The sequence below is a fragment of the Grammomys surdaster genome, unplaced genomic scaffold (assembly GCF_004785775.1).
Source record: "Grammomys surdaster isolate TR1022 unplaced genomic scaffold, NIH_TR_1.0 212, whole genome shotgun sequence".
NCBI lineage: Eukaryota > Metazoa > Chordata > Mammalia > Rodentia > Muridae > Grammomys > Grammomys surdaster.
Genome location: NW_021604657.1, coordinates 4,920,148 through 4,933,441, shown reverse-complemented (window position 1 = coordinate 4,933,441; position 13,294 = coordinate 4,920,148). Strand labels below are relative to the sequence as shown.

Genomic DNA, 13,294 nt, shown 5'->3' with positions numbered 1-13,294 from the left:
TTGCATGTCTCTCTCTCTCTCTCTCTCTCTCTCTCTCTCTCTCTCTCTCTCTCTCTCTCTCTCCCTCTCCCTCTGGGAGGGTAATTATACATGTGTGTATGACGTTTATAAATAGATGTGTGCAGATATGCAAGTGTGTACACATGTGTATGGATATGAAAGGCCAATGTTGGCTGTCTTCCTCAAATGTTTCTATATCTTATTCTTTGTTTATGTTTGTTTGTTTGTTGTTTTGTTTGTTGTTTTTTTTTATTTTATTTTATTTTATTTTATTTTATTTTATTTTATTATTTTTTGAGACAGAGTTTCTCTTGTAGCCCTGGCTGTCCTAGAACTCTATCTGTAGAAGAGGCTGGCCTCGAACTCACAAAGATCCACCAACCTCTGCCTATAAACTGCAGGGATTAAAGACCTGTACCCCCACGCCCAGCCCTATATCTTAATCTTAAAATAAAGTCTCTCACAAAACCTGGAGCTTCCCTATCCAGCCTGGCTGCCTAGCTGTTAAACTGTAGGATCTGTCTTCATCTCCCCTGCACTGGATTTACCTGATTTATTGACCTTGAACCACACTAGTTTTCTGTTTGTTGTTTTTATTGTTTTATGTGGATGCTTGGGAGCCAAACTTGGATTTTCAAGTTTGCATGGCAAGCACTTCACCAGCCAGGCCATTCTACCCCCAGGCCCTTGAGGAAACTTTTGAAAGGAAAAACAGGATCTTGTAATTCATTTACATTACCTGGACCCTTGGACAGCCAGCATTTCCCACTTTATGGAGTCGTTCTCAATACTGAACTACTGAACTTAGAAACTCAAAAGCAGGGGCCACTTGGTTCTCACTTGATTAAGTCAGCAAGGGAAATAGTATTTGATCTCTAAGTTGGTTCTGAGACCAGCTGGTTCTCTGCAAGCCCCTATTCCCCTCCTCTCTCTACTTCTCTAACCTAAGGCACAGCATACATACAAGCCCACACAGAAACACGTGTGTACACACTGCCTCACATGAACATGTGCAGAGAGCACAGTCCCTTAAGAAAAAAACTTGATATAGACCAATCTTTTCTAGTTGTTTTTTTTTTCCAAACACCAGAAAATTAATATATAAGAAGCTGATGAAGGTTCATATAAATAGGGTGGCATTTTAATCACCAGGCCCAGGCACCCTACTAGAAACAAAGCAGACCGCTCTTCAGTTATAAAAATACTACTCCACAAGTGAAGTTAAATTCTTCCTAGATACAACTTGTAGAAAAATTAATTTCAGCTGTGTTAAAAATGTAACAGTAAAAAAATGTTTTAAAAAGAAATTTGAACCTTTGGAACTAGGAAAAAATAAGCAAAGAGGAAAAAATCATATAAGCCATAAAATGAAAATGACAAAAAAATTTAATCATTTAAAAATGAAAAACTTTAAATAAAAAGATATGACATAATCAAAATTATAAATATGAGACAACATACAAAAACAAATGTTTAAAGAATTGTAAGGAAATATTTTCCCATGAATGTCCAAATTAACAAGAAGATAATCCAGCTGAAAAAGGGCAAAGAACATAAACTGACATATTACAGAAAAAAAAAACAAAATGAGTAATAGTCTCATAAGGCCGGGCGGTGGTGGCGCACGCCTTTAATCCCAGCACTCGGGAGGCAGAGGCAGGCGGATTTCTGAGTTCGAGGCCAGCCTGGTCTACAGAGTGAGTTCCAGGACAGCCCTTGTCTATACAGAGAAACCCTGTCTCGAAAAACCAAAAAAAAAAAAAAAAAAAAAAAAAAAAAAAAAAATAGTCTCATAAGATCAAATAAAGATATTTTATCTCAACTAACGAATGGATAAATTAAGCTTATCACATTGATGACGTCACTGGATTTGCCATTACCAGTTTTTGAGGTGGTTTCTAGCTAGAGATTATGTAGGGCCCCTAGCTTATCATATGAAATTCATGGAAACATAAATTAACTACAAAATTTTATGAAAGTGATAAAATAATATTTATTAAAATGTAAAATATATAAAATACTCTCCCTAAGGACTTCTAAGGCTAATTTAAAAATTACCAGTGGCCGGGCGGTGGTGGCGCACGCCTTTAATCCCAGCACTTGGGAGGCAGAGACAGGTGGATTTCTGAGTTCGAGGCCAGCCTGGTCTACAGAGTGAGTTCCAAGACAGCCACGGCTACACAGAGAAACCCTGTCTCGAAAAACAAAACAAAAACAAACAAATAAAAATTACCAGTGGTCAAAGCTTTTGTGTCTATTTTTCCAGACATTGTTTGTAATAAAGCAGCTCAAAACAACTTAAATATCATTGAGAAGGTGCTTCAGGTTAAGCAGTTATACAGAGCCTGTGCTGGGGAGTATGTTGGACTGGGGAAATCATGTTTCTGTTTTCTTATCTGGAAGATCAAAATGATAGTGGTACTAATATCACATACATATTTATGCAAATTTACATCACTGGGTCAGAATCAGAATGTACAGAATTAAAGACGATCCACAAAGAATACATATGCACATATTTATTTGTGTATATTTCCATCATCAAAGAAAGAGATGAGAGGAAGTTAAACATGAGATTGTGAACATAGTTACTGCTTTTATTATTTATGGGACTAAAAGGATAAAAAAGAATAAAGTTTCGGGGGTTGGATGGACAGGAAACACGAACAGACTAGTAAATCACTGGAGACAAAGACTGATCATCAATAATCACAGAAGGAAAAGGAGATCTCAGAAAGGAAGCTACTTAACTGAAGCCCCTTCAATAGGATGCCCTGTGTGTTCTGGTTAACCACACTGTGGCTGCTGCAGGGACCCAGCAGGACAGGCACCTGGAAGACAGTATGGGATTGCAAATAGAGACATGTGAGGTGCTGAAAGACATGAGTTAAAGGAGAATATGGGATGGAGGGAGTAGGCAGGGCAGCTAGGTCTTTTGGATAACGTAAATTCCTTTAGAGAAGTCAGCGAAGCCTTGAGTTCTAATCCTGGCCTTTGCACTTCTCTACGGAGTCCAAAGTGACTTTGCTTTAAGCCAGTCTCTTCACTTAAGAAATGAACATGTGAAGTAAGAGATCACATTCACACCAGGTCTGGGACTAAGAGCTCCTGCTCTCTAAAACTGGCTTCTGGCCACCCTGTGGTGCTGGGATCCTTCCCCCTTTCTTCCTTTCTCCTATTCCCCAGGACACCGTAGTCTATGCCGGTTCTTCCTTACAGAGAAAACTCTGGTCATAGGATCTTCAATGTCTTACTTCTGCACAGTCTGCCTGCTGGTTTCTTCCTATTTACTGTGATTCAAGTTCCCTCTGCACTGAAATGATTTTACTCCTAGCAAAAGTAAAGGCTTTCAATCATTCAAGTGCACACACAGGAGCAGGGGGAGGGGGAGAGAAAACGAACTGAGAGAGCATTAACTCCTTACTTGATACAATCTTTCTAATTAAGAATCCATTAGCTCCTGTGGAAAGTACAAGTTTAGATCCAACAGAAAGAAAACTCCCAACACCAGACTAGTAGGAGAACATAATTGTAGGTATTTAACATTATCAAAAAGATTGTATTTAAACCATTTTAACCCTTTAAAAAATACCTTTAAAAAACACAAGGCAAAATAATCTGTCTCTTTGCAAAAGCTGAGTCACTGGAGACAGGATGAGACTTAACCGGAAGCGTCCTGCTTGCCCGGCAGGTGAATGTCCTGGCAGCTCCAACAGGTCAGATGGAAGTCCCACTAGGATCATAAGGTGGCCACACTAAGTGTCCACAGATAACTCTGTGCTATTGTCCTGTAAGACAGCGGGTTCAAGGTCTTCAGAACTCCTCCTATGCCTATCCATAGGTCTGGTACCAGTGGGATTCTCCAAGGGGCACAATTCAAACGCTCTGTGGCCTGGGCTCTCTCCCGCCGTTGAGGAGGTCTGTGAGTTCCCCAATGTACTTGATGGTGTACTTGAGTGTCTGGATCTTGGTGAGCGGCTGGCCTCTCTGGCTGTAGACAGGGGGCAGGTAATTCCGGAGCGTGTGGAGGGCATCAGCTAAGGTCCGCATCCTGAGTTTCTCTCTCTCGCTGGCCTTCCGTCTCCGCTGGACAGACATCTTGACTTTGCTGCCTTTCTGGCCTTTGAGACCACCAGCAGCGTGTAGATAGGAGGGTTGGAAAGCCAACATGCTATAATCCAGCTCTACTAGGCCGCCAGCCTCGTGACTGCTGTAACCATCGCTGCCTCCTGTGCTGGCCCCGCTGTGCCCACAGGGCATTGCGACCTCAGAGTAGGACTCCAGAGAAGGAACTGGGGAGAGGCTTTGAGTCGGGGATGCCTGGATCAGCTCCAAGGGCCTGGCTTTGCTTTTCCAGTCCCAGGAGGCCAGCAGGCCAGCGGTGTCAGAAGAGTCCAGGCCATCCTCCAGGCTAAGGAAGGTCTCACCCAGGTTGTCCATACCCTGGAGGCAGCAGTACAAGGGCTCCTTGACAAATGGAAAGAAAGTTCTGCTGCCCTGGCCAGAGACCAGCTTTCTTTTATGATGGTGGGGGATCGGGGACAAAGTGGGAAAAGGGGCCTCTGGTGGAGGGAGTTCAAAGGAAGAACCAAGGACCCGAGATGGAAAATGAACTCCTCGGGTGTCACTTTCTCCTCGTTGATAATTAGCATCTTCCAGCTAAAATGTCTTTAAACAGAACAGCCTCCAAGAGAAGAAAAAAGGAATTATCTTGTTGTAACTAAACCAATTAAGGCTGCATAACCAGGCTTAGCATTGTCCTGTGGAACTCATTAATGGGGGAGCCAAAGAAAACAAATCTGGGCATCTGCAGCAAGGAGGGACTCCTGGGGACCTTTGGGCCATGAGGACTCCCCCCGCCCACACCTCCCGGGTATTTCAGAGTAGATGGAGTGATGTTGGAGAAGGAGCATGAGGCTGAAATGGAGTCCCCTGAGCTTTGATTCTCTCCTGTGTCAAATGCAGGCAATAATGGCTCCTATTTCTTGGGGTGGGCATAGGCTACCACACAGAAGGCACTATATTGGATGCCTGCTTCTTTCTAGTTCTCCACTTTGGTTAACTGCCCCAGGTTTTGAACAATTTCTACCCACTGAAGGACAAACCAGCAGATCCAGTAAGGTCAGAGCCCTAATATACAGAGATATCTCCTGCTTTAAATGAGCAGAACTGGAGACTGTAACAAACAGGCTCCAGAAGACAGAGCATGCCTTAAAGCCAGGAGCTTGTAAGTGTACCTGGCTGGCATTTAGCCTGATGAATGTCTTTTTTAAAATCCAGTCACACCTCGTTTTTTGAAATGTATAGAGGAAGTGTGAAATTAACCAAGAGAGTGGTTTCCCCCAGCACCGGCTCCAAATGCCACCGAATGTGTTAAGTTGGATGGCCTTGCTAGTTAGCTTCATTTCCTATGTGCTCCCATAGACCCTGCACTTTGGAAAAGCAGTTCCAGATTCCCCCATTTGTCCCAGGAACAGAACTTATTCTGCATGCAGCTCATTGTTTAAAGGAATATTAGCATCAGAGTCACCTTTCGCTTCACATGGACTTGTCCTTTAACGTGGTTATTTCAGCCCTTTTGCAATTGTTAGAAATGTCAAGGACCTAATTAGAACAGTTGTGGTATTTTCTTAATTAGCAAGGCTCAGGAAATAAACATTTGAAGTATGTAATCCAGAGAAAAATGCTCTTAGCTTTACTGTTCTCTGAAGGACCCTGAGCCAAGTCCTGGGCAAGAGCTTAGTGAAATATAGTGAATGTATTAAATGATTCCTCTTCTTCTTCCTCTTCCTCCTCCTCCTCCTACTCCTCCTCCTCTTCCTCCTCTCCCTTCCCCCTCCCCATCCCCTTCCCCCTCCCTTCTCCCTCTCTCCCACTTCTGCTTTGGTAAAGAAGCCCAGAATACAGTGGAATTTTTCCAAGAACTTTTTGTGTATTATAACTACCCTTCCGATTTAAAACTTCCAACAGTGTACACAGGAAAAGGCTAAAGTTTCCAAAGTTTAAGAGACTCAGTTACAACCCTTAACAGGAAATGGCACACTCAGAGAGTGGCAAATATAAAACTCCAACACCTATCACTTTGAAACAAAATAATGTTTCCCTTATGTCAGTCTGTTGTGAGAGAGGCAGATGACATGGATATGACTTAAGGATATAAGGTTTCTCAGGTAGCCAGTCAACTCTGAACCTTCCATCTTCTCTATATCCAGGTTAGCTTATCTCTGCTTTAAAAAAAATTTCACCTCCCCCCCCCCCCCGCTTTCCACAGGTCCTTTCACAAATCTCTAATTTCTTGAGGTGCTTCTCCTCTTCCTCCCCCCTTCCCCTTTTATTCCTCTTCCTCTTCTTCTTTTTACAAATTTCATATTTCTTCTTCTCTCTTTTTTTTTTTTTTTTTTTTTTTGAGACAAAGTCTCTCCGTGTAGCCCTGGATGTCATAGAACTCTCTCTATATGCCAGTGCTGAGATTAAAGGCATGTAACACTATACCCAGGCCAAATTTTATTTTGTACACAAGAAAGTCCCCATTAAGTCCTTGGTTCCTGTGGGCAGGGGATGTAGCTCAGTTGGAAGAATGCTTGTCTAGTGTGTGAGGCCTGGGATTGACCCTCAGCACTGGATGAACTGAGTGGAGTTGTACACACTATGTTAGCACTGAGGAAGCAGAGGCAGGAGAATTAGACATTTGAAGGCCTTCTCAACTAACTACACATTAAACTTAAAAACTAAGATTCATGAGCTCCTGTCTGGAACAAAACAAACACAAATCTTTAATGCATTGAAGAGACTTCTGTCACTGTTGTCACTCGTCCCTGCCTTGCCATCAGTCCAGGCATCAGAGCAGCTCAGTGTGTTGACTGTATGGCTTCTGACCTGGGTCTCTAACAATTTTGACCCCCAAAGCATGTTATTAGAATAAGAAAATGGCCTGGATCCCTTTTTCTTCTTCTTCTTCTCCTTCTTTTTCTTCTTCTCCTTCTCCTTCTTCTTCTTTTTTTTTTTTTTTTTGGATCCCATCTTCTTAATATGTACTTTCCCTCTCCAATAAGCAGCCATGGCCCAGATTCACACGGACCTGGCCTGTCTTCATGGCTCATTCTTTGCTTAAACTGATGAAAACAGAAGGCAAAACACAATGTGATATGCCCAGAGCCGGAAGGCCTGCCTTTGGGTACCTAATGCTGGCTCCTTTTCCTGCCCTCTTGTTTCCATCATGTGTTCTAAAGCAGAAAGTTCCTCCTGTCTAGATGGGACCCAGAAGACCTTAGTGGTGAATGTGCTGTAGAGGAAGGGTGAGCCAGGGTTCCCCTCCTTTAGAGTAAATGTCCTACCCTTTCATGGTGCATGCGTTGTGATTTAGAAAATAGAATTAAGAGCCATCTTATCTTCTACATAAAGAGTTTCTGTCAAACTCTTTCCTGGATCTAAAATGTTATGAAGCTTGCTTATCATTAAAGTGCAAAAATACTTAATTCAAAGAGTACCACACCCACAGGAAGGCCTAGAGAGCACTGAGTCTATGGTTCCATCTGTACTCTGGCAAGGCCACACCAAAAGGCTACGGCAGAGATGGGAACAGAAGATGATCCTACATTGCCTGGCTTCAAGACCTATCTTTTTCTTCTCTTGGAACTGATGTGGATTACACGCTATGTTTTCATACCAAGTACACTGCTTCTTTCCCACAGGGTGAGTTACTGGGTGAAGTTTTGGGTTTTTTGTTTGTTTGTTTGTTTGTTTGTTTTTGTTTTTTCTAGACAGGTTTCTCTTTGTAGCTCTGGCTGTCCTGGAACTCACTCTGTAGACCAGGGTGGCCTCGAACTCAGAAATCAGCCTGTCTCTGCCTCCCAAGTGCTAGGATTAAAGGTGTGCACCACCACTGCCCAGCAGGATGAAGTTTTGGTATTTAATTTAACGTCCATTACTCACCTAGCATTTGTAAGTGACTATGACTATGCTCATCACAGACTGTCTTAGCATTTCTAAAGTTAATAAAAAAAATAATAGTCTCACTATGGATATCATCCATTTCAGACATAATGACATTTCCATGCTACACTACACCAGGAAAATCCTCTTGGAAGATGGTTCAGATACAAAAATCTATCCCATGAAAAACAGCACAAAGTACAGCTTACATGTACAGTCCATATTGTACAGTGTCTCCACCTTACAACCTGTCATACATGCGACATAATCCCTACCAATAACTTCAAGGTGCAAGACTTGGTTCGAAGCTCACCTTCTGCAAGAAGTTGTTTCTGCCCACACAGATCTCAGATTTCTGTTGTTCTCCAATGAGCCACACTTGACTCGGTCTCATTTCTCTGCCTGCCATTCTGGTAATGTACTCCTGTAGATCCTGGTTTCTATTCAGTCCATGTTAGGTGCAAAGGACAGAAAGTTAAACTGCTTTTATCTTCATCAAACATATGGATTAAAGGAATAATCATCTTCTCAGCTCCTTGCAGCATGCTGAGGTTTAACAAAAAGAAAACCATCCACACATCCAGTGAATGTGATTGTGGAGAAGGTCTATGTATAATATTGTCACCACCGATCCTGTTCTGTAAAGAAGGAATTCAGGTGCAGAGTTACTCAGTAGTTTGCCTAACATAGCACACCTGACGTCTGATATTCCCAGAATTAGAGCCACCTGGAGTCTGGCTAGTAACCATTGGTTTTGCTGTTTCCTGGGAGAAGCTGGAGGCCAGATGGACAGCTCCTGTAGAGCTGTTGACACTGGCATCCAAGCTTGAAATGGATCTTGGAAACTATGAAAAGACTAGCCAGTGCTCGCACAGCAGGCATAGAAGGAACACCTGGGATTAGTCAGTGCCTGGACACTGTAAGAACTGAACAGATATGTATATGAACTGAACTCCTTACCCACAGTTTAATTTCTGAGGAAGTAGTTACCCATCATTAGCTATGATCAAAAAGTACTCAAAGAAAAATTCCAGAAATAGACATATCTCAAGTTTCAAATACGTACCATTTACAGTGGTGTGAAGAACTATGACACCATACCACTGCATTCCACCCAGAACACGTGATATCCTTCATGCCGTCTCATTACAAAGGCACTATGTCACCTCCCATTATCACAGGAAGAGGTGTAAATATAGTACAATGTGATATTCTCAAAGAGAGAAAACTCATTTGCACTGAATTACAGTATAATACATTACTTATTACAGTATATTGTTATAATTTTGTTTTCAGTTATTGTTTTTTTGTCTTTTACTGCACCTAATTTATAATAAAACCTTAACATAAATATATATGGGGGTGGGGTTCTGGAGAGATGCCTCAGCGGTTAAGAGCACTGACTGCTCTTCCAGAGGTCCTGAGTTAAATTCCCAGCAACTACATGGCCGCTCCATCTATAATGGAGTCTGATGCCTTCTTTCTGGCACACAGGTGTACATGCAGATAGAACACTTATACATAAAATAAATAAAAATAGACCTTTTAAAAACATAGATAGATAGATAGATAGATAGATAGATAGATAGATAGATAGATGAGGGATAGGATAAAATATACATTTACAGAGTTTGTACATAAAGAATTTGGTGCTATATTTAAGGTCTCTGGCATCCACTGAGATATTAAAACACATCTCTGGAGAATGTAGGGAGATAGTTATATTTAGTTTAGACTGTCCATATTCCTAAATTATATGTGAATAAGTCAGCTACCCACATAATTACTTTCTGCTCCCAATAATGAACATGCCTAACTCTATTAGTCTGGACCGAGTGCCGTATGTATGTGGGCCATACTGTTCCTTGGTCATCCTTACACTAATCCTGGGCATGAGGATAATAATGCAAATAATAAATTTCTCTAGTGCTAAGTTCTTTACTGGTTTTACTTCATTTAAAGGATACAGAAATATGACTCTTGTTCCTATTTCAAAAAAGAAAAGAAAAAGAAACTGAGACATAGAAAAAATATTCTGGTTGATGAGTTTGAGGGATGGTTTAGGCCTAGGCAAGCTGATTCCAGGAACCCAAGACTCCAGCCAGACATATTGCCCCAAGAAAGGTAAGAGACAAGAAAGGGTTGTGTGAGTCCCCTAGCTGCATGTCCTAAGTTGTAGTTCTATTGCATAGGGCATCTGTCTGCCTGCAATCCTGGTAGTTTGTTTTGGGTTTTTTTGTTGGTTGGTTGGTTGGTTGGTTGGTTGGTTGGTTGATTGATTGGTTTTTGGCCTTAAATGCATAATTGGCATAATCCAACAGGAGATAAGGGTGATACTTAAACCTGTCTTATAACAGAAAATTTTAAGAATATTTCATTCTTTTATAAAATTAACACACTCAGGTACTGATGCTGGTGACAGAAGTTGTGTTTTCCATGTTCTGAATTCCTGTAGCTCTTAGTCTATGCTAAAGATAAAAAAACAGGGTCTTTTCTACACTCGCTAACGAAATCAGTGAGGTCATCGACTTAGGCTACTCCTTATCTGTAGGAGAGGAAGCAAAGCTCTCTTGGTAAAAGTTTTGCATAAGAGCTCTGAACTCAGCTTCTTCTTCATTTTTTTTTTCAAAGCCATAACCTCCCCCAAGGCTTGGCTTGTGACACACCCAGAACCAGCTGCAATACTATCGGAACTTGCAGCCCCCACTTCCTATCCAGAGATACTCCCGCTCCTGGTTTTATGCGTCTTCATTTCTATTTAGTTTCTTTGATTTTTGAACTGGAGTCTCTGTCTGTGACTCTGGCTGCTTCACTACTCTGGGTCCTCCAGCTTCAGCCTCCTGTTCAAGTGCTTGGACTGGGAGTTTCTGTCTATACCGACCACCACATCCTCTGCCAACCTTGTAGCCATAGCAACCCAGAATGCATTTGGCCAGTTTACCTCTGGAATTCTTGACAGGCAAGAGATTGAGCTGGTGTTTAATTAATTAATTTTATTTTATTTCATTTTATTTTATTTTTTGAGACAGGATTTTTCTGTGTAGCCCTGACTGTCCTGGAATTGGCTTTGTAGATTAGGCTGGCCTTGAACTCAGAGATCTGCTTGTCTTTATCTCCTGAGTACTAGGATTAAAGGCATGTACCACCATCCCTGGCTCCTGGTGTTTGAATAGTCAGGAATAAATAAAGATTTTGGACTCTTTCATTCCAACACAGAGTGTTGGCAACGAATTCAACAAAAGATATAGATAATACTTGTGGAAGACAGGGATCATTGTGTGGGGTGGGAGAAAAACGGCCAATGGTGGCTTGGTATTCTCCCTATGTCCTTGAACTATTAAATAGATTTAAAGTCTGCCATGAGTTGATGGATTTGGTTACTATTCTGAGGCTCCATGTTGTCAAGCCTGTGAGAGACTCAGTAAAACCCAAGGAGCCTCTCCAGAACACTTAAATCGCTGTCATCATTAGAAACAAAGAAACAAAGAATGAAAGAAAAGACAGCACAACCCAGGGGTGAGTGCCTTTAATCTCAGCACTTTGGATACAAAGCCAGGTTTTCCTGAGTTCAAGGTCAGTCTGATCTACTGTTTACATAGTAAGTTCCAGGGCAGCCAAGGTTGTTACACAGCTAAACATTATCTTTATAAATAATTAAGTAAGTAAGTAAGTAAATAAATAAATAAATCAGAAAGACAGGCAGACAGGCAGATAGACAAACAGGACAAAAAAGTATTTGGCTCTTCTGATTGTGATTTGTACCTCATTGTAAAGTCAATGAGTAATGCTTGGTTTGGCTCTCCTTAAAAATAAACTGCATGGAAAGCATCAGGCGGTGAGAGATTAAATGATTGTCACAGGCTGCGTGTGTTAGTCCTATTGACAATAAACAGTAGCAGAACACAATAGGAAGTTAATGGTTAGGACTTACTTCATAGGAGACACAAGACAGAGTGATTTGTCCATCATCACTTCTTCATGAATACAGTAGTGACTCCTAAGTCCGCCCCACCCTGTCCCTGAAGGACCACTGGTCATTAAGGGAGGCTGGGGAAGGGAATGCTGTTTTCCTCAATGGCGTAGCCACTGAACCTATTGCCCAGGCTCCTGTAAATACTTCTGCTTCACCCATACTCATGCAAGCATCAGTCACACACACACACACACAATGAAAGAGGGAAGGGAACTTTGTTAGAAAGAAGAATGATTTCAGTGGGCAGAAGCTTATTGAGCAAGGCAATCGGGGTGATATGCCTTAAATTGTTTACAAACGAGTATGAAAGTGTCAAAAAATAAAAGATTATTTTAAAAATAGGAAAGAAATATGCTACACTCTCAGAAACTTTTAGCTAGAGGAAATGCTGTAATTTCCGAAGCCCCTGCTGAGGACTTGCTGACCAGAAGTGACACTTATCAGTCTGCCCTTTTCAGTCAGCAAAGCCTGGAGCCTGGGAAGCCATCTTCCTGGAACACTGACGACTCCTTCCTCAGGTACAGAGAAAAGTTCTAGTCAAGTGCTATGAGGCTCTTTGCCTCATGAACGTAGACAGAAGCAAGAGTGTGTAGACGTTCTCCAAAAAAAGTAGCCCTGTCCTGAAGTAACTTTCTCCCTTGGGGAAAAAAAAATCACTAGATAAGTTCGTCTTCAGAAAAAGAAAACAGTCACCACTTTTGCACAAACTGAAGCCTTGTGAGCAAGCACAGAAGCAGAGGATGGCAGGGCTTAGAAGGTATGAGCGACATCAGATGAAGGAAGGGACAATAAAAAGAGGAAGCAGAAGCTAATTCTCTCAAGATAGCCTGCACACAGGATGCTTTAGTTATTAGTACTGTGTGAACAACTCATCTTGGTTCAAAACTTTTAGACTCGACAAGCAGCCTCAAATGACCAAGGCTTTCTACCACCTGAGACAGAGACGGGTAGGAGGCCCAAGCCTCCCACCGGTGATTCCTCAGCAACTGGCCAGCAAGAGTCAAGAAAGGGCTCCCAGTGTTACATTTACACCTCTTTCCCCTTTTAAGTCCCATTCTTTATTACCACTGGTATTTGGGGTGGCATTTTAATACCCATGTCAAAAAGTTGAAAGCAGTTTGCAAGGATGTTGTTCTTCAAGGATCACCCTCTGTTTTAACCAGACTGAAGAACAAAAAGAAACTGCAGAGTTCCTTAGCCAGCGGTGATGCTCAGACTCCTATTACCAACGTGAATATTGCAAATGTTTTCAGTAGGATACCTGCACAGAGCTTTGCCTCCACTTTTGCTTACGTTTCTGAATTTTCTGTAATGAGCCAACATCTACAAAGCAAATGACAAGGCAGAAAACAAATTGGGAAACATGTTTCTCAATATGTTAATATGAAC

General features: G+C 41.7%; 1 protein-coding gene across 1 annotated transcript; it reads right to left on the bottom strand.

The window, feature by feature from the left end:
• Positions 1-3,823: 3,823 nt before the first annotated feature.
• Msgn1 (mesogenin 1) lies at positions 3,824-4,452 on the bottom strand. Its single transcript, XM_028772199.1, has one exon. The coding sequence runs from the start codon at positions 4,438-4,440 to the stop codon at positions 3,877-3,879; it is 564 nt and encodes a 187-aa protein (XP_028628032.1). The 5' UTR covers positions 4,441-4,452; the 3' UTR covers positions 3,824-3,876.
• Between the last annotated feature and the right edge of the window lie 8,842 nt (positions 4,453-13,294).